Source organism: Pelodiscus sinensis, chromosome 28 (assembly GCF_052426305.1).
Source record: "Pelodiscus sinensis isolate ZL-2025 chromosome 28, ASM5242630v1, whole genome shotgun sequence".
Lineage (NCBI taxonomy): Eukaryota > Metazoa > Chordata > Testudines > Trionychidae > Pelodiscus > Pelodiscus sinensis.
The window spans coordinates 17,225,283-17,246,789 of record NC_143079.1 but is presented as its reverse complement, the minus strand read 5'-3'; the positions used below and the strand labels follow the sequence as shown (position 1 = coordinate 17,246,789).

Here is a 21,507-nt window from a genome sequence, read left to right as displayed (position 1 = left end):
AGCACAAAAAGGAAGCTTACAGAAAGTGGAAACTTGGATAAATGACTAGGGAGGAGTTTAAATGTATAGCTCGAGAATGCCGGGGGGTTATCAGGAAGGCGAAAGCGCAAATGGAGTTGCGACTGGCTAAGGATGTGAAGGATAACAAGAAAGGTTTCTACAGGCATGTCAACAAGAAGAAGGTGATCAGAGAGGGTGTGCAGCCCCTAATGGATGAAGGAGGTAACCTAGTGACAGATGATGTGGGGAAAGCTGAAGTACTCAATGCTTTCTTTGCCTCTGTATTCACGGACAAGGTCAGCTCCTCGACTAATGCACTAAGTGAGGCAAGATGGGAAGAAGATGGACAGCCATTGGTGGGTAAAGAACAGGTTAGGAACTATTTAGAAAAACTAAACATACACAAATCCATGGGTCCGGACTTAATGCATCCGAGGGTACTGAGGGAGTTGGCAAATGCCATTGAGGAGTCTTTGGCCATTATCTTTGAAAAGTCGTGGAGATTGGGAGAAATCCCGGATGACTGGAAAAAGGCAAATGTAGTGCCCATCTTCAAAAAAGGGAAGAAGGACGATCCAGGGAACTATAGGCTGGTCGGTCTTACCTCAGTTCCTGGAAAAATCATGGAAGGGATCCTAAAGGAATCCATTTTGAGACACTTGGATGAGAGGAAAGTGATCAGGAATAGTCAGCATGGATTCACAAAGGGCAAGTCATGCTTGACCAATCTGATTAGCTTCTATGATGAGGTTACTGGCTCAGTGGACATGGGAAAGTCAGTGGATGTTATATACCTTGACTTTAGCAAGGGTTTTGATACGGTCTCCCACAATATTCTTGCCAGCAAGTTAAGGGAATGTGGATTGGATAAATGGACGGTAAAATGGATAGAAAGATGGCTAGAAGGCCGGGCCCAGCGGGTAGTGATCAACGGTTCGATGTCAGGATGGAGGTCGGTTTCTAGCGGAGTGCCCCAAGGTTCGGTTCTAGGGCCGGTTTTGTTCAATATCTTTATTAATTACCTGGATGAGGGGATAGATTGCACCTTCAGCAAGTTTGCAGATGACACTAAGCTAGGGGGAGAGGTAGATATGCTTAAGGGCAGAGATAGGGTCCAGAGTGACACAGACAAATTGGAGGATTGGGCCACTAGAAATCTCATGAGATTCAACAAAGACAAGTGTAGAGTCCTGCACTTGGGACGGAAGAATCCCAAGCATAGTTACAGGCTGGGGACCAACCAGTTAGGTAGTAGTTCTGCAGAAAAGGACCTGGGGGTTACAGTGGATGAGAAGCTGGATATGAGCCAACAGTGTGCCCTTGTAGCCAAGAAGGCTAATGGCATATTGGGATGCATTAAGAGGAGCATTGCCAGCAGATCCAGAGATGTCATTATTCCCCTTTATTCAGCTTTGATGAGGCCACATCTGGAGTATTGTGTCCAGTTCTGGGCCCCCCACTACAAAAAGGATGCAGACACATTGGAGAGGGTCCAGCGGAGGGCAACCAAAATGATTAGGGGGCTGGAGCATATGACCTACAAGGAGAGGCTGAGAGACTTGGGTCTGTTTAGTCTGCAGAAGCGAAGAGTGAGGGGGGATTTGATAGCAGCCTTCAACTTCCTGAAGGGAGGTTCCGAAGAGGCTGGAGAGAGGCTGTTCTCAGTAGTAACAGATGGCAGAACAAGGAGCAATGGTCTCAAGTTGTGGTGCGAGAGGTCCAGATTGAATATTAGGAAAAACTATTTTACTAGGAGGGTAGTGAAGCATTGGAATGGGTTACCTACGGAAGTAGTGGAGTCTCCATCCCTAGAGGTATTTAAGTCTCGGCTTGACAAAGCCCTGGCCAGGTTGATTTAGATGGGATTGGTCCTGCCTAGAGCGGGGGGCTGGACTTGATGACCTTCTAGGGTCTCTTCCAGTTCTATGATTCTATGATAAGGGGATGGTTGGATGAAATAACATGATCTTGGTAACTAATTGACCATTCATTATCAGTTGGAAATAGGTCAATGGAGGGATGATAGGAGTTGCTATAGGAAACTTTCTGGGCGTCTGGCTGGTGAGTCTTGCCCACATGCTCAGGGTTTAGCTGATCGCCATATTTGGGGTCGGGAAGGAATTTTCCTCCAGGGTAGATTGGCAGAGGCCCTGGAGGTTTTTCGCCTTCCTCTGTAGCATTGGGCACAGATCACAGCTGAAGGACTCTCTGCATGTTGGGGCCTTCAAAGTATTTGAAGGCTTCAATATCTGAGATATAGGTGAGAGGATTATTCTAAGAAGGGTGGGCGAGATTCTGTGGCCTGCACTGTGCAGGGGGTCAGACTAGATGATCATAATGGTCCCTTCTGACCTTAAAGTCTATGAGTCCCACAGAACAAATTTGGGACCCCAGTGCTCCACAAACACACATCAGCACACAATCTGTTGCAGGAGGCAGCATGCACTAAAGAGCCACTGTATGAGCGGGATTAGAGGATTGGTTGCCTATCACTGCAGAGGTCTGGGCTCAAAGATTCAGGATTCCACAGTAGCTCCTGTGACTCCTAGATTCGTTCCCAGCTCAGCACCAGAACTCCTAGACACTTGTGAGTGCTCAGCACTTGGGCCGATCAGACCACTTAGGGGGTGTTTACCCTGCACACAAGGCTGGGGCTCTGATTCAGGTTGGAGCCACAGTTCCAGTTCCTCAGATCAGCAAGCTCTAGGGGCTCAGGGGCTTGCCCCCTTTCAGAGAAGTGGGTCAGACCCCAAGTCCCACTGGGACTCAGCTCAAGGCCCAGTCTTGCTCCAGTAGGGATGCAGCACTCACCAGGGCCCCAAGTCAGCAGCTGTGTGTAGTGCAGTGTGCACGGGGTAGCACAGTGGGAGACCCCCCAGCCGGCACTTGTAAACCCAGCGTTACAAGGGACTGTAGCCACTCAAGTGTGGGCTGGGAAACACTGAATCCACAGGCTCTTATCTCACAGAGCCAGGCTCAGTGTACCAGCTAGACTGACCCTGACATGCCCAAATCTGGATATAGGGGCTCACTCTGGGCACCTCATGTTTGAACCTGCCTCAGTTTCAGCATCTGTTAAGAGAGGCCCACAGAAGGATTTACAATATCAACTTGTTTGCAACACACTGTCCAATGAAAGCTGTTTACACATGCAAAGTATTAAAGCTCAACAATAAACTCAACATCAGCCATCTCAAATATCTAATTACTGGGAAATTAACTTAGGCCTGTTGTCCCACAGGGCTGATATCTCAATACACTATTGCCTGAATCACAGGCAGGGGCAGCCCATGAGTAGACTCGGTAGTCGCCTAGGGCGCCACCTTCAACGGGGCACCCGGGACACCCGATGATGATGTCACAGAGTGCCCGATGATGACATCACGGCCACTGACAGTCATGCAGGCGGGGGCACGGATCACGTGTTCCGCCTGGGGTGCCAGCTGCCGCAGCTGGCCTCAGGCCGCTCCTGATCACAGGGGCTGCATTTGCGCATTAAGGTTCTAGTGTTACAGTTCTAAATATGAACAGAAAAGCTGATTAAATTGGTGTGAACTGCCTAAGCTGGTGCCAGGCTGTTTCACTTACATTATTCAGCTTTGGGAACTGAGGGCAAAGCCAACCACGCTCAGTTCACCCGTCACTGGATAAGCACATCAGCAAAGCTGTGTTCAGACACTGACACTCTTTGCAGTCTATCAGCTGTAGAAATATGGGGAAGAGGGTGTTAAAATATGCTGACACCTACCTATAGGAGATGTTTTGGTTTCTTGGCATGACCATCTATGTAGAGAAATACTCTCAAAGGGCTTGCCTGCTTGGGGAAATTGACCAGCATAACTATACTGGTAAAATACTGGTAGGAAGGGTTGATTAAAATATAAATAAAGCTAAGCAGGCTTGCAAACCTAGTGAGGAGGGCTTTAAACTAGGTGAGTTAGGGGACAGTTGACCCAAGCCCAGAGGTAAGTGGGCAAGTGAAACACCAGGAAGAAACACAAGGAGAAAGGTGCAACTAAGGACCACCCCTGATTTGTACTGAGAAGGTCGGGCAGTCAGCTAGTGATCTAAGGTATCTGTACACCAGCGCAAGAAGCCTGGAAAACAAACAGGAAGAATCAGAAGCCCTAGCACAGTCAAAGAACTGTGATTTGATTGGAATAACGGAGACTTGGTGGAATGGCTCATGACTGGAGCACCGTCAGGGAAGGGTATAAACTGTTCAGAAAGGGCAGAGAAAAGGGGGAGAAAAGGAGAAGGAATTGCCCTGTATGTAAGAGAGCAGTAGGACTGCTCGGAGCTCCAGTATATAGAGGGAGAAAAGCCTGTTGAGAGTCTTTGGGTTAAGGTTAGAGGTGGGAGCAACAGGGGTGATGTCGTGATCGGTGTCTGCTAGAGACCCGAACAAGTGGATGAGGCAGACAAGGCTTTCTTCAGACAACTAACAGAAGCTTCCAGATCACAGGCCCTGGTTCTCCTGGGGGACTTGAATCACCTGACGTCTGCTGGGAGACCAATACAGCAGCACACAGACAATCCAGGACATTTTTGGAGAATATTGGGGACAATTTCCTGGTACAAGTGCGGAAGGAAATGAGCAGGGGCCACGCACGGTTTGACCTCCTGCTCACAAACAGGGAGGAACTAGTAGGAGAAGTAGCTGTGGGAGGCAACCTGGGCAGCAGTGATCAAGAGATGCTCGAGTTTGGGATCCTGACCAAAGGAAGAAAGGAGAGCAGCCTGACTTCCTCAGGGAACTCATTGGCAGGAAAGTTGGCAGTGTTTTAAAGAAGCCTTATTGAAGGCACAGGAGGAAACCATCCCGATGCGCAGTAAGAAAAGCAAATATGGCAGGTGATCAGCTTGGCTTAGTGGTGAAATCCTCGGCGAGTTTAAACACAAAAGGAAGCTTATAAAAAGTGGAAACTTGGACAGATGACTAGGGAGAGTATAAATACATTGCTCTAGCATGCAGGGGTATAATGAGGAAGGCGAAAGCACAATTGGAATGGCAGCTAGCAAGAGATGTGAAGGGTAACAAGAAAGGTTTCTACAGGCATGTTAGCAATGAGAGAGTGATCAGAGAGGGTGTGGGGCCCTTACTTGATAAGAGAGGTAACCTAGTGACAGATGATGTGGGAAAAACTGAAGTATTCAATGCTTTTTTTGCCTCTGTGTTCAGAGACAGGTCAGCTCCCACACTACTGAACTAGGCAACACAGTATGGGAGGGATGTGGGCAGCCCTTGGTGGAGAAAGAACAGGTTAAGAACTATTGGGAAAAGTTGGACATTCACAAATCCATGAAACCAGATTTAATACATCAGAGTGCTGAGGCAAATGTCGTTGCAGAGTCTTTGGTCATTAACTTGGAAAACTTGTGGAGATTGGGGAGGTCTTGGATGATTGGAAAAAGGCAAATGTAGTGCCCATCTTTAAAAAAAGGGAAGGACAATCCAGGGAACTACAGACCTATTAGCCTCACCTCAGTTCCTGGAAAAATCATGTCGGGATCCTCAAGGAATCTATTTTGAAGAACTTGGAAGAGGGGAAAGTGATCAGGACCAGTCAATATGGATTCATCAAGGACAAGTCGTGCCTTCTGTGACAAGGTAACTGGCTCTGTGGACATGGGGAAGGAGGTAGATGCAATATATCTTGACTTTAGCAAAGCTTTTGATAGGTCTCCGACAGTATTCTAGCCAGCCAGGAAGTATGGATTGGATAAATGGACAGTAAGGTGGATAGAAAGCTGGCTAGATTGTTGGGCCCAAAGGGTAGTGATCAGTAGCTCGATGTCTGGTTGGCGGTCGGTTTCAAGTGGAGTCGGTTTTGTTCAATGTCTTTATTAATGACCTGGATGCGGGGATGGATTGCATCCTCAGCAAGTTTGCAGATGACACTAAGCTAGGGGGAGAGGTAGATACACTGGAGGGCAGTGATAGGGTACATAGTGACCTACACAAATTGACGGATCGGGCTAAAAGAAATCTGATTAAGTTCAACAAGGACAAGTGCAGATTCCTGCACTTGGGACAGAAAAATCCCAAGCATTGTTACAGGCTGGGGACCAACTGGCTAAGCAGCTGTTCTGCAGAAAAGGACCTAGAGATTACAGTGGATAAGAAGCTGGATTTGAGTCAACAGTGCGCCCTTGCAGCCAAGAAGGCTAATGGCATATGAGGGTGCATTAGGAGGAGCATTTCCAGCAGATCTAGGGAAGTGATTATTCTCCTGTGTTTGGCACTGGTGAGGCCACATCTGGAGTACTGCGTCCAATTCTTGGCAGTACAGAAAGGATGTGGACAAGGCAGAGACAGATGTGCTGGAGGCTCAGAGAAGGGCGGTCTCAGGTGGCAGAGGGGTTTAGCCCCTGAGAGAGAGGGGCATTACCCATGAGTCCTCTTTGTGCTCAGCCAATACCATTTTTTCCCAAAACTTGTAATAAAAAATTTGAAAAGGCCGGTAAGATTCTCAAGGTAACATTTCTAAGCCAACTTTTTACTTGAATGAAACTTTTTATTTGAAAAGTGAATTTTTTAAAGGCAAAAGGAAAGACTGAAAACCCATACAATTTTCAAAGACAAATTTCAGGATTTTTTTAAAACCCCCTCCAAGAGTAGCACCAAGTATTGTCAGAGGGTGAAGTTTGGGTTAAGTTCCTCCTATTTCCATTAGAAGTCAGAGTCCAAGGCTATGTCTACACTACAAGGTTTTTGCGCAAAAATCAGCAGAGTGTCCACACCTGAAGTGTGTTTTTGCGCAAAAAATTACCGTAAATCGACACAACAGAGGGCTTTTGCCGATAGTTATTTCTCTCCCTACGAGGCATAACTCCTTTTTGCACTACAGCTCTTGTGCAAAAAGGCACATGTGGACGCTCTGCAGGGGCTTCTTGCACAAAAAGAGCCTAACAAAAAGCACAGGTGCTCTGATGGCCCTTCTGTGAATGGCAATCAGAGCTTTCTTGCGCAAGAGTATCCATGCAGTGTGGACGCTTTCTTGTGTAAAAGCACATTGCTTTTGTGATGCGCTTTTACGGTCTGGACACGCTTTTGCATAAGAAGGTTTGCAGAAGATCTCTCCCACAAAAAGCTTCTTGTGCAAAAACTCTCTCAGAATTTGGAAATCTGGGGTTTTTATTCTGAATCAAAACACATTTCAAAATCCTCCCTGAAACAATTACCCACTCAAGTCCCTACCAGGGATTCTGGGCTCCTCCACACTGAAACAGCTGGTTTGGGAAACCAAGTTACATCATCATCAGTCTACACACTTAAGTATTGCAGCACATCTGGGAATGAGCCAGGTTCTCTTCCAGCAACTTCCAGTCTCACAGAATTGGGGCACCACTGGCCTTTAAAGAGCATGCAGCAAACTCCCTTTGCCCTTCCTCTTCAATACCCCCTCCCACACAGCCCATAGTCAAAGACCTCCTGGTGGTGGCATCCTGTTTTGGATATATATGTGTGCCTTATGGCATCTCTCCACAGTGCTCAATGTGTTTATTGAATACCCTGCAAGCCATGGCTCTCTCAGTCCCTGCAACCAGGGGAAGTTCTGTCCCTGGAAATGGAGATTAAATAACTGATTTTCAAAGGTACATGAGCAACTCCCTGGCAATCAAGCCCTAAGTAAGTTTCCTCTGGTTACTCAGTGGGTTGGGGCAAAATAAGAAATGGAAGCTGGGCCTCCTGACATCCAGCCCTTCTTTTTAACTATGAGAGGGACCACACTGCTTCCTTGTACTGTAGAACTGTCATTGATTTTCAGAAGCAGGGGGAAGGCAATTGGAATGGCCTCTTGTAAAGGATTATTTTGTCGTCATCCAGCTGTCAGGACCACAGGACTACACCAAAGAATCGTGCAGCCGCATCAAAAGTAAACTCTACACCTGTGGTCTCAGAGGCTCTCTGCTTCCATGGAACGAATGTGAACAGCATCAGACTCCAAGCCCAGATGGAACCACGGTGGGTTCCACAGGCCAGAGAACTCCCACAGTATAACTCCTAGAGCATGTCACCCCACAGTTCTCCAGCAGGAATAAAAGATGCAGAGCAGTGGGGAGAGATCCCTCTGATCCTGGTTCCTCAATTAGCAGCTGTCCAAGGTCCTGCCTTTGCTGGATCTTGGCAGGGGAAAAGACTCTTGACTGTATTGCTCTGGGGGAAAGGACATGACGTGAGTACCTATCCACTGAGATAGACCAAGGCCAGAGCAAGTGAGACAGGGGTGCAGAAGCTTCCAGGGCAGGTACCTGACATTGTTAAAGTACCAGCTGCCCACAGGGATACCAACTGATGACATTAGCCAAGAGTACACTGGACATGCACCTCCAAGTAGCTCAGCTACAAACCTCTTCTTTGATTTGCTCTTGAACAAATCAGATGCCCAACTGCTTCCTGCTGTCTGCCTGAACTGCATCCTACTGTGACTAAACTGAAGCCTACACTGAACCATTAAACTTTTCCATTGCTGTTTTGTAACAAGCCAGCAGCACCTTCTGGCAATGATGCAAGCTATACCAGTGGATCAAAAATCAATAGCATAAAAGGGGATTATTTTGGTCATTATTTGTTTTACTGATGAGGACACAATTTAAAAAAAACCTGATTTCCTGGAACATCCCTGACAAGATCGTTCTTAGAGATTTTGACTGACAGTTGTGAAGCTCCACTCACTGTATTCCTCCCTCAATAGATAGGGTCAAAGTTAAACTACCTTGTTTGAGCTTTTATCATTCAGATATTTCCTTCGATTTATGTATGCTTTGTAAACAGGGGCATCCAATTCTTGCAAAAGCAACCGGCTGAATCAGAAATTAGGAGAGTGCACACTTTTGAGTGCTATAATAGTAAGTTCTGCAATCAAATGTTCAAGCTGAACACCCCAGAGCCATCTTCCTTTCTACTTCGGAACAGACTATACAAAGCTGGAGAGGGAGGCAGAAGAGATATGCCCTCTTCAAATCACACTGCTACAGAACAGAAACCAGTACAGACGGTGCAATTATCTGTGTTTTAACTTTTTATTAGACAGACTGCTGCTTAAGGGCAGCCAACCATATGCTCTTTTTGTCGGTTAGGACGCAGCATGAGGGAGGGTTACAGTTTGATTTCTGGCATCTGTAATCCATCACCTCTGCTGTTTTCAAAACCATTAGAAATATATCAAAAGCCCTGGAACAGCTATTTGGCCTACTCAGATGCTGGTAGGGAGTAAAATAGGAAAACAAACATTTTCTTAGGATCTGTTCACAGATTGTTTACACTAGATTGAGGAAAACACTGTAGTCAAGTGGACAGGGCAATGGACTGGAAACCAGAAGGAGGGGGCCTCTATTCCAAGCTCTCCTAATGATCCACTCTGTGATTGTTTTCCTTCCTGCCTTTTGCTCATCTTGTCAATTAGGATTGTAAGCCTGTGAGCTGTTTCTGTGTAATTGTACAGCTCCTAGCATTGCGTGGCTCTCAGCTGGAAGACTCAAGACACTGCTATAAAAACAATTTATAAATAAGCCAAGTTGTACAAGTTCCATATTTCTTAAAAAATGAATACTACAAATTGCCAAGTTGCATCTATGTCAGCGTTTATTTATACTGAACGGCTTTAAAAATACAGAATAAAATAGCTTTATCTACTATTATTCACAACATCTGGTCCAAATATTACATATTTTTAAATATTTAAATGTTTAATGAAGCAATGTTAGAAAAACAAAATATGATTTTTTTAAAAACTCCATAAAAGAATTACACATCTCAAAAAATAAAATTAAAAAAACAAACAGAAAATCCTTGGTATAGAACAACAACAACAAAAAAATGTTTACAGCCAAAGTCAGTCACAAAAAAAAAAAAAAAAAAAAAAAAATTCTCATGGAAAAAATCTTATCCCCACTGTCTAAGAACAGTCAATAGTTTGTGATGCCAAAGGTTGTTATAAACAGATACAGTACAATAATTTGGACTGGCAACAAGATGTCATAATAAATGCCAGCTAACACATGAGGCAAGTGAAAATTATATCTGATATTAATAGGTACCGATGACAATTCACAGTCACAATCAAATTGTAACCAGACAGGAATGGTTTGGATGGTACTAAATATGAATCCCCAATACTTAAAGCAGCCCAGCACTAAGTTGTATTGGAGAGAAGACTCATGGGCAGAAACTAAATTTGGCAAATGGGGTCTCCTCCAGTGCTGTACTGCCCTACTGTAGAGCTCGGTAAGAGGTGGACATGCAATATCTGCTATCCATGTTCAGGAAGGTTAACCTAAGCTGAGCAATAAGCCCGAGGAGAGAGACACCAAAATGGGAAACAAACCACTGGAAGATTTCCTGAAGTGGAAACAGTGTGAACTTTTGGTTTAAAGAGGCCACTTAAAAAAATTTGGTTGTGCTGGTCAATCATGCATTTTTATTTATACCTAAATTACGTTCACACAAGCTGCTTTGGATTGTGTGTAAACATCCAATGGCTAACTTAAAGCACCAAAAGCTGGCTGTTTCTAAACCACATGTGCCTGTAGTGCTGTTTATACCACAAGTGATATTAAGCTACTGAATATTTTTGACACTGTTTTGGTATGAAGATATTGCCACAACTGATTGTTCTCACCTGACTGACACCTGGTGATATAAATAGTACTAAGGATTTCAGTTTGAAAGTGTTGATTCTACTTTGTGAGCAACACAATTTCAGTAGGGAGGTGAACAATAAGAAACCCTTTAGTTTTCAGGAATAACAAACATAGGTAAATAAAGTATACACAACTACTATAGATTCGTCAATGAAGAAATTCTATCATCACATGACATTGTCATGACAATCATACCACTCCCTCCCAGGAAACCTATGAAAATTATCCTGAGTGAAAATGTTATTTTTAATATATGGAAATAAAATACTGCAATATTCATGTACAGACCAAGTTGCCACATTGAAAGTCAGTATTAAAAGGTGTAAAGTAAATCCCAGGGAATGAACTGGGAAGAAAAAAAAGTGAAGCTTTCCCCAACAGGTTATTGAACAAGCTAGTCAGTCAATAAACCCTAACATGATATTAGTCAGTAATAGGTAAATTCGCTATGAAATGTAATTTTGAAGACATACAATTTGTCAGTGTTTTATTTAGAAATTTTTTTAGCAAGAGTTCTTAATTTAACCAAAAAAGATCAATACAATAAAAGATTGGATACAAAAGCCCCAAAGCTATTTAGCTTTGAATATATTTATATACCTTTGATATGACAAAATGATATTTTGCCATGAATATTTACCATTCTATATTTATATCTGGTTGAAACTCATCTTTTTCTAGTCCTTCTAGTAGTTATTATTTTCTTTACACAGTACTGTCTGATTTATCTATGAAAAAGGCAATTATGTATACAGCAAAAATGTAGTATTGCAACAACCATTTTTCTATTCCCACCTCCCACATCAACTTATTCCAAGTATAAACGTAAACAAGAAACTTAAATATCCAACTGTTTTTTTCAGAATTACAGAGCAAAACTGCAATATATCTGTCTGCAGCTAATACTATTGCATCTCATGTTGTAAACTTTGCATCACCTAAAGCTCACCACATTTCAAACACCATTCTAACTAAAATTAAAATGTAAAGTGTTTTGTTGTTGTGTGTGTGGGGAAGGAATGGACTCTCCTACCATAAACGAGGGTATTAAAACTTAGTATTTGATTTGCAATTCTAGATTCTTCTCAGAAACAGACACACAGAAGGAAGGGGAATTTTTTTTCCCAAGGCAAAACTGCATATGACCTTTTTTCCTACCCTTATCTGAAAATGCTGATACACAGACAGACATCTACCATTCTGGGTGCTACAGTTAACATCATATGTTCAATGTACTGCCAGTGACTTTGTTAAAACCCATTGCTACAACCAGTCTTTCTTCAGTTCTCTTGCAAAATTAAGGCTCAATTTTAACCATTAGCTTTCTGAAAAGAAGAGGATTCAAAAAGTCACCTCTGTCAAACTAAATGCTTCAGGATTTTGATTGCAAAATGACTGCTCAACCACATTAAATGCTAGTTTTCGTGTTGCCAAGTCAAAGTGGCTAGAAAAGCAAAACATGTCAGCTAAACTTTGTGACATGCTAAATATAGCATACACTTTGCTAAACTCCTCTCAGTCGGTCAATGGAATCAGTGGGATAGGACCAGAGAAGAATTAAAATCTAACAAGACTTTAGATGGAGGCAGCTCTGGCTTTACATAATCTGTCATTTTCTTCTGTTAAGGGATGGCACTATAGCTCCAAAACACAAGTCCTCAGAATGATGATCGAAATATCATTTGATTCAAACTACCACGCAGCATCTAAAGACTACCTGAAGTGATTGATTTTCACAACATGTTAAAGTAAATAAGCCATTTCAGACTATATAGCTTTACTTCATCCAAAGAAAGATCTTGTAGGATAAATTCTGTTTAATTTTCAAATCAGGGATTTCATATTGCGTTGTCTGCCACTGCATGATGCATTCATGCTAATATAAGAATGCACAAACTGCCTGGGATTAAAGGGTTAACATGTAAGTGTTCTCCCAGCAATCCTGTAAGGGAGCCAAATTGTTCCTGAAGTAGTTGTAAGATTTTAGTTTCCTCACATTCAACCACTCTTTTGGGAAAAGATGAGACAAGCCTCAAGCATGGCATTCACTGCTGAGTCCCCGGCACCAATCTACTGTGTGATTTTAAGTATCTTGAAGTCTGTTTTTAAGTAGTGGCATCATCTTAAATTCCAAATTTTGCCTCCTTGACTCCACATTTATAAAATAACCAGCTTTGGCATTTTATGTGATTAGAACCACATCAAACAAGTGGTTTTTTTTTAAAATGAACCCTAACTCACATCTTTGGTTGTACATAAAACAAAAGATGGAAAATTTAGAAATTTAGTGTTACTGATCAGCGCTCTCAGCCAAATCCATTCCTAGGGAGATGGGTAATTTCCGTAACACTCTCATTGCCTGTAGAGCAAATTAGAAAACACAAGAGCAGCTTTGCACTACAGGTGACATAACCTTGTCTATTACACAACAATTCTCCTGACTGGCTTTCAGCAAAGGCCAACTGACACCAAAACTGCAAACTACTGAAAGTTCTTTGGAGCAAGAATAAATACATGGTTTGTTATGGAAAAACTGTATAAAATATGTTGCATAAACAGCCATGACATGCTGAAAATTATATCAATGGAATCATTTTGACTCTGCACTATTCAATACTGATCCGTTAAGCAATTTTCCTCCCCTCCCCCACCCCAGCCCTTCCATGCTTCAATAACAAATGTACTGCTCTTGTCCAGTAGTCAACTTTGATAAATATATTAGTGAATTACAGTATCTACCTTTATTTTTTATCCAGAGATACAGAACGCAAGCATTGTAGAGCATACTGGCCTTGAATACATTACACTACACTTCCCTGATGATCTCCACAGCTTAAAAATGCTTTTTGGGCCACACTGAAACACTGACGTCTAAAACTAACTTGCAATAGTAAGAACATTAAACATGAATAAAACCTTAGAATTATGAATGCATGATGAGCATTAACACCCACGTAACATCAGAGCTGAGGCTACTCCAGAAAAAAAATTTGAATGGCACCGTTTTTGGGCCCAATACCCGTTAAAACCCTCCCAGTGGATGATGATGCCAAATGTAGTGTCTCTGCTATTTAAAAATCCACTTGTAAAACCAAAAAGCTGCTGTGTAAGTCCTTACACTGGGAAAAAAAGGCAACAAAATACATAGGCTTCAAGCAGTGCTAGTAAGACCGAGATAGTCTGAGAAAGCAGAAAAAATTAGGTACAAATCTGAATAGGCATATGCTCGTATTTTGCGCTGTTGATTTCTACATAAAGGGGTTGCTTTGACAAATTCACATTTTCATTCAGGAAGATTCTGTGATTGAAGTAGATCTATGCACTGTATCAAACCTGTAAAAGCTGCTGTGCTAGGAAAATGTAACAGTCTGGAAGTTAAATAGCTCCCTTCATGTAAAAATAAAATTGATACTTCCCTTAAAAAAAAAAAAAAAAAAAAAGAGAGCGAGAGAGAGAACTTGGTCTCAGGCAAAAGTTATATGGCTAGCTGCGATGCAGACCAGAGCAATCATATCTAAAAGATATCCAAGTTATTTGTGCACAGTAGTAGATCACATGAATCAATTGGTGCTTTTTATCAGGTGTAATTTAGTAAGGAAATCTCTGAATGAATTGTCATTGATTGGGAAGGTATTCTAATGATATACCTATTGCAATGTAATGTCTGACTTACAATTGGCTGAGTGGAAAAAACACAACTGAGTTGATTCTGGTATCTGTGTTTACAAGTGTTATTTATTCATTTCACACAAGGATTCAAATTTTCTGGCCCAGCTAACTCTGCCAGTAATGGGTGTGCCCAAAACACCAGCACTGAGGATTTAAATAAAATATCACAGAGGATAACATTTTCCAAAGCCCCTAAGTAATTTAGGAGCCTAAATTCCATTTTCAAAAGTGAGGTAGGCACTTAGGGACCTAAACCTCTTCTGAAAATGAGACTCCAGATCGGTAACCAGAAACACTATGTATAGCCATCACCATCCACAACAGGAAAGCCTTTTTTAAAATGTCTCAGCTCTGGTTCCAGAATTTAAATGCAGATATACAAAACATATATTTCAATGCTTCTTAATCAGCAAGAAACTGCAAATACATCTGTTACTACAACGAGAGAATAACATTGCAACCAAGGCTATACAGTAGCCTCAGAGTCTTCGTCCGAACTCCTGCAGTTACTGCTTTTCCTGAAGCCTTTCCACGTGTAGCCCATGAAGGTGGGACTGATGGGCAAGAAGCTGAAGCACCTGTACTTTCTGATAAAGTTCATGCCAAAGGGAAAATCGTATGTTTCCATGCCCTCCAGGGACTTGCTTCCTTTGCCCACACCCTTCTTCCATTTCTGGATTCCTCTCTCCTCCGGGCTTCCTGAAATTAAATTTAAAAAAGGGGGGGGGAAACCTCATTCTACTTCAAAGACAACATGTTCTGCAAGCAGTCAATCCACTAAGCTACATAGTATTCACAGGGAGGGAAAAACAGAACTTCTAGTACAGACTTGACCCTGCACCACTAAGTCAATGGTGACATGATGGAAGTAGGATTAGGCCTTGCATATGATCTACCTAAGAAAGTGACATCTTTCTTTTTCCTTGATTAATCAATCATCAATACATCTTTTAACTTACACTGCCTTTTCCACACAGTGATATTAAATGATTTGTCTATGGAAAGGTCTACATTAAGGGGAAAAGTTGACCCTAAGCTACACTATTTGAGTTATTTAGTAGTGTAACTCAAGTTGACATAGCTTAGATCTACTTACCATGGGTTCCACAAGTTTCTCCCATTGACTCCCCTTATTTATCTCGCTCCCTTGGAGTACCAGACTCGATGGGACAGTGACCGATGGTCGATTTAGCGGATCTTTACTAGACCCACTAAACAGACCTATGGTGGATCAATTGCCACAGCACTGATCTCATCTTGGTGGAGACACGCCCTAAGGCAGTGGTCCCCAATCATTTGGGGTTGCCGGGCGCCAGGGGGCGTGGCCGTTCGCCCGCCGGGCGCCCGGGGGGCGGGGCCCCCCCCATAGCCGCATTCCCGGGGCCGGCGCTGGCGCTCTCTCCCCCTTCTCCCCCAAGTGCCACGCGCCCGGGGCCAGCACTGGCGCTCTCCCCCCCCCTTCCCCAAGCGCCGTGCGCCCGGGGCCGGCGCTGGCGCTCTCTCCCCCCCTCCCCCATGCGCTGCGGGGGGGTCAATCTGCGGCGCCCCCGGTGCCCACCGTGCGCCACGCGCCCGGACCGGCTCCGGCACCACGCATGCGCCACGTGCCCGGGGCCAGGCCAGCCCTGAGCACTTGGCGAGCGCAGACAAAAGCCCCCGCGGGCGCCATGGCGCCCGTGGGCACCGTGTTGGGGACCACAGCCCTAAGGCATCACAGGCATCAATGAATTAAAGATAGGGATAGGAAAGCTATTGCATGCCAGTTCTGTGTTCTAACCTCCAAGCTATGCTGTCTGCCACTTAACAGTGAGAACCACCATTCAGAAAGGCAGGTGAAACCATTCAATTTCAAATACAGCTACAGTAACTTCACAAAACTGACCTGGAATGGTGTTATCCAAAATAAAGGCCACACACCCACCGACAAACATGGCTGTAGTGAGAAGAACATTTAACACCTGATCGATGCCTGTAATTCCTAGAAAGAGAAAAATAATTAGGTCATGATTTGAAATTTTTACATGTGCACACCCTGGTTTCGGGCCTGATCTCATATACCTTAGCCAGGCAAAAGTCCCAGTGAGCACTGTGGGAGCCTTGCTTGAGTAAGCAAAGAGAAGATGATGAGGTCCTTGCAAAGTTTACAGGAGCATGTGCCACCAATCTAATATATTAGGAATGACTGGGGGAAGTACGTGCCTTACCTACTCATTTTAGAAAGTCTGCAATTCTGGATTTAAACAGGAAACTAACCCTAAATAAATGCATTTCAGATTGCTCAGAACCCATTTGTCTTAATACATGCAAGGCACTTTTGTTAATGCAATGAAAAAATTACTAGGGAAACATCAAGATAAAAAAATAACCAGATTTTTTTCAAATGTTTAAATGATGTTGACAAAACAGTCCAACTATTATTCCCTGAAATGGAAAGTAGTTTAGGATTAAGGATTACTATATTTTTTTAAATTTAGTTCTCCCTACTTCCTTAAAACAAATCTCAAGATAAAAATCAAGATAAACAGCTGAATTAGTAGTATGGAAGTAGTATGATTAAAATTTATCTTAGCTTTCTCTCATAAAAAACAAAATGAAACAAAAAAACCATACAAATGGTTCTTGTTCGGGAGCTTTATTCAAAGAATATATGTTGACAACAATCCTAGGGGTGACAAGACAAAACATCTTTGCCATGGTTTAGTAAAGAAATTAGTCATTAGAAAGTCTGAAAAACTGAAGAGAACTCTCACTAATATTCATCTGCAAGTGACAAAAGCACCACAATTTGGTCAGAGGTTAAATTCCCACATTTCAAGATCTTGTTTAACATTTTCCCAAGGCTTTTAAAACCTTTGATTAGCTGCGTTTCTAAATGGACACTTCTCTACTATCTCTTCCATCCATCCTGGAATGGGCCCTTTCCAGATTCTGCATCCCTCCCCAATCCACCCACAGAAGGTGAGAAAGCCTTCATCTCCAAACCATTAGAACAACCTTCCTCCATCTCACCATCTCATCAGCTCTCTATATGTGGAACATATTTGTTCCTTCACTTATGGCTCTAAGGCCAGGTTTACATACAGGAGCTGGGGGGGCTCTTGTACATTTCAAAGGCTAAGGAACCATAGGGAGAGCAGGACCAGAGGCGTTCCCTGCTAATGGGGCTCTTGTACATATCAAAAGGAAGCTCCTTGCTTCCGCTTTTGAACTATAGAAAGAGCCTGGTAGGGCTCAAAGGTGGAGGCACCTTAATAGACTAATCAAATAGTTGACGGAAATCCCATCGACTATTCAGTTAATTATTCTAAGATTAACACCCCTATGGCAAAGTGATCCTAGCGTAGGTAAGGGCCTGATATAATACAGTACTTATCCCTAGCTTTTGTTTCACTCTTGTATCATTAAAAAAGGGACAGAAAATAAGACAGAGAACATCTTATTGCCTCTGTATAAAACCATGGTACGCCCACATCTTGAATACTGCATACAGATGTGGTCGCCTCATCTCAAAAAAGATATATTGGCATGGGAAAAGGTTCAGAAAAGGGCAACAAAAATAATTAGGGGTTTGGAACGGGTCCCATATGAGGAGAGATTAAAAAGACTGGGACATTTCATCTTACAAAAGAGGAGACGAAGGGGGATATGATAGAGGTCTATAAAATCATGACTGGTGTGGAAAAAATGAATAAGGAAAAGTTATTTACTTGTTCCCATAATGTAAAAACTAGGGGTTACCAAATGAAATTAATAGGTAGCAGGTTGAAAATAAACGAAAGAAAGTTCTTCACACAAGGCATGGTCAACCTGTGGAACTACTTGCCAAAGGAGGTTGTGAAGATCAGAATTTAACAGGGTTCAAGAAAGAACTAGATACATTCATGGAAGTTAGGTCCATCAATGGCTATTAGCTAGGATCATAGAATCATAGAGCTAGGAAGAGACCTCAGAAAGTCATCAAGTCCAGTCACCTGCCCAAGGCAGAACCAATCTCAGCTAAATCAACCCGGCCAGGGCTTTGTCAAGCTGAGACATAAAAATCTCTAGGGATGGAGACTCCACTGCTTACCTAGGTACCCTATTCCAGTGCTTCACCACTCTCCTAGGGTATGTCTACACTACAAAGTTAGTTCGAATAACTTTCATAGGCGCTACACTAGCGCTCCGTTAGTTCGAATTTAATTCGAACTAACGGAGCGCTTAGTTCGAATTAAGGGGTGTGTAGCCCCTTAATTCGAACTAGTGGGAGGCTAGCCCTCCCCAGCTTTCCCTGGTGGCCACTCTGGCCAACACCAGGGAAACTCTACTGCCCCCCTCCCGGCCCCGGACCCCTTAAAGGTGCACGGGCTGGCTACGGTGCCCGTGCCAGGTGCAAGCCTGCCAGCACCCAGCCAGCAGACCCTGCACCTGGCACGGATCGAGCCACCCACCCGATGCCCCCCAGCTCTCCCCCTCTTTCCGGGACCAGGCTGGCGGCTCCCGGGAGCTTGCCCGGGACCGCAAGAGGCGGGCACCCGCCTGGGCTAGTGCGGACATCGTGGACCTCGTCCACGATCTCCGCACTAGACACAGGAAAGTGGCCGGCTTGGGCAGGAGAGCTGCCAGCCTGGCCACCCAGGAGCAGGTGTGCAAGAGAATCAAAGGGGTCCACTGAGACCCCAGACCCTGAGCCTACAATGGCCGTCCTGGGTCAGACCAAAGGTCCATCTAGCCCAGTAGCCTGTCTGCCGACAGCAGCCAACCCTAGGGACCCTGGAGGGGATGGACCGAAGACAGTGACCAAGCCATTTGTCTCGTGCCATCCCTCTCCAGCCTTCCACAAACCTTGGGCAGGGACACCACTCCTACCCCCTGGCTAATAGCACTCCATGGACCCAACCTCCATGACTTGATCTCACTTCCCTTTAAACTCTGTTCCAGTTCTAGCCTTCACAGCCTCCTGCAGCAAGGAGTTCGACAGGTTAACTCTTTGCACACACACACACACACACACACACACACTCTCTCTCTCTCTCTCTCTCTCTCTCTCTCTCTCTCTTTTTTTTGTGAAGAAGAACTTTCTGTTACTAGTTTGAAGCCTGCTACCCATTCCTTTCCTTTGGTGTCCTCTAGTCCTTCTTTATGGGAACTAATGAAGAACTTTTCTGTATGCACCCTCTCCATCCAACCCCTGCTTTTAGAGACCTCTATCCTGTCCCCGCTCCATCTCCTCTTTTCCAAGCTGAAAAGTCCCAGTCTCTTTAGCCTCTCTTCATATGGGACCTGTTCCAAACCCCTGATCATTTTAGTTGCCCTTCCCTCTCCCAGCCTCTCTCTTCCCCTCTCCCACCTCCTTTTCCCAGTCTCCCCCAGTTTTGTTCAATAAAGACAGATTCCATTTTGGAAGACACGTTATCTTTATTTTGTACATCAAGAAGAGGGGCTAGGGAAGGGTAAGTGGAAGGAGGTGAGGGAGGAATGGGGCACGAGCCCCCAATGGGGAGGACTAGGCTGGCTCTGTGGGCTTCTGGGGGTGGAAGCTCTCCTGCAGCCCCCCAATTGCCCCTTCTCCCCAGATGGCAGCCTGCGGCAAGTGCAGCCAGGATGATGGCTGAGTGCTGTGATGTGCCCAGTGTGGGTACTCCGGGCATTCCAAGCCAGGACTGCTTTGCAAGCGGGGCACCCCTGAGAACTGTCTGTCCGTGGTGGGGGTCGGGTCCCTTTAAGCACAGCCCTCGGCTAGCCTGAGACAGCATCTCCACGCTCTAAGTCCTCCTCTGATGCCCTGCCGGCACTGCTTCCGGCCATCCTTAACCCCGGTTCAGGGTCCACTTAATGTGGACATGCTAGTTCGAATTAGCAAAATGCTAATTCGAACTAGTTTTTTAGTCTGGATCCGTTAGTTTGAATTAACGTTGTAGTGTAGACATACCCCTAGTGAAATAGTTTTTCCTAATATCCAATCTGGACCTCTCCCGCCACAACTTGAGACCATTGTTCCTCATTCTGCCATCCATCACTACTGAGAACAGCCTTTCTCCAGACTCTTTGGAACCTCCCTTCAGGAAGCTGAAGGCTGCTATCAAACCCCCCCTCACTCTTCGCTTCTGCAGACTAAACAGACCCAACTCCCTCAGCCTCTCCTTGTAGGTCATATGCTCCAGGCCCCTAATCATTTTGGTTGCCCTCCGCTGGACCCTCTCCAATGCGTCCACAACCTTTTTGTGGTGGGGGGGCCCAGAACTGGACACAATACTCCAGATGTGGCCTCAAGAGCCGAATAAAGGGGAATAATGACATCTATGGATCTGTTGGCAATGCTCTTCCTATTGCAACCTAATATGCCATTAGCCTTTAGGCTACAAGGGCATGCTGTTGGCTCATATCCAGCTTCTCATCCACTGTAACCCCCAGGTCCTTTTCTGCAGAACTGCTACTTAACTGGTTGGTCCCCAGCCTGTAACAATGCTTGGGATTCTTCCGTCCCAAGTGCAGGACTCTACATTTGTCCTTGTTGAACCTCATCAGATTTCTTGTGGCCCAATCCTCCAATTTGTCTAAGTCACTCTGGACCCTATCTCTGCCCTCAAGCGTATCTACCTCTCCCCCTAGCTTAGTGTCATCCGCAAACTTGCTGAGGGTGCAATCCATCCCCTCATCCAGCTCATTAATAAAAATATTGAACAAAACCGGCCCTAGAACCGAACCTTGGGGCACTCTGGTAAAAAACAACCGCCATCCTGACATCAAGCTGTTGATCAGTGCCCGCTGGGCCCGGCCTTCTATCCATTTTACCGTCCATTTATCCAATCCACACTCCCTTAACTCGCTGGCAAGAATACTGTGGGAGACTGTATCAAAAGCCTTGCTAAAGTCAAGGTCTATCACATCCACTGACTTTCCCATGTCCACCGAGCCAGTTACCTCATCATAGAAGCTAATCAGATTGGTGAGGCACGACTTGCCCTTTGTGAATCCATGCTGACTATTCCTAATCACTTTCTCCTCTTCCAACTGCCTCAAAATGGATTCCTTAAGGATCCTTTCCATGATTTTTCCAGGAACCGAGGTAAGACTGACCGGCCTATAGTTCCCTGGATCGTCCTTCTTCCCTTTTTTGAAGAAGGGCACTACATTTGCCTTTTTCCAATCATCCGGGATTTCTCCCAATCTCCACGACTTTTCAAAGATAATGGCCAAAGGCTCTTCAAT

At 44.4% G+C, this 21,507-nt stretch overlaps 1 protein-coding gene across 9 annotated transcripts in view; it reads right to left on the bottom strand.

Moving 5' to 3' along the window:
* Positions 1–8,086: 8,086 nt before the first annotated feature.
* Positions 8,087–21,507, bottom strand: part of SLC23A2 (solute carrier family 23 member 2) — a 146,907-nt gene continuing 133,486 nt past the window's right edge. For 8 of the 9 annotated variants that reach the window (XM_075910858.2, XM_075910859.2, XM_075910856.2 and 5 more), the window contains 2 exons: positions 16,199–16,294; positions 8,088–15,015 (listed from right to left, as the gene is read on the bottom strand). In XM_075910858.2, coding sequence (XP_075766973.1) covers positions 14,783–15,015; positions 16,199–16,294 — 329 coding nt within the window. In that variant the 3' untranslated portion in view covers positions 8,088–14,782. Of the gene's footprint in view, positions 15,016–16,198; positions 16,295–21,507 lie in introns of all 9 variants that reach the window. The other variant, XM_089773808.1, reaches the window with a different exon arrangement.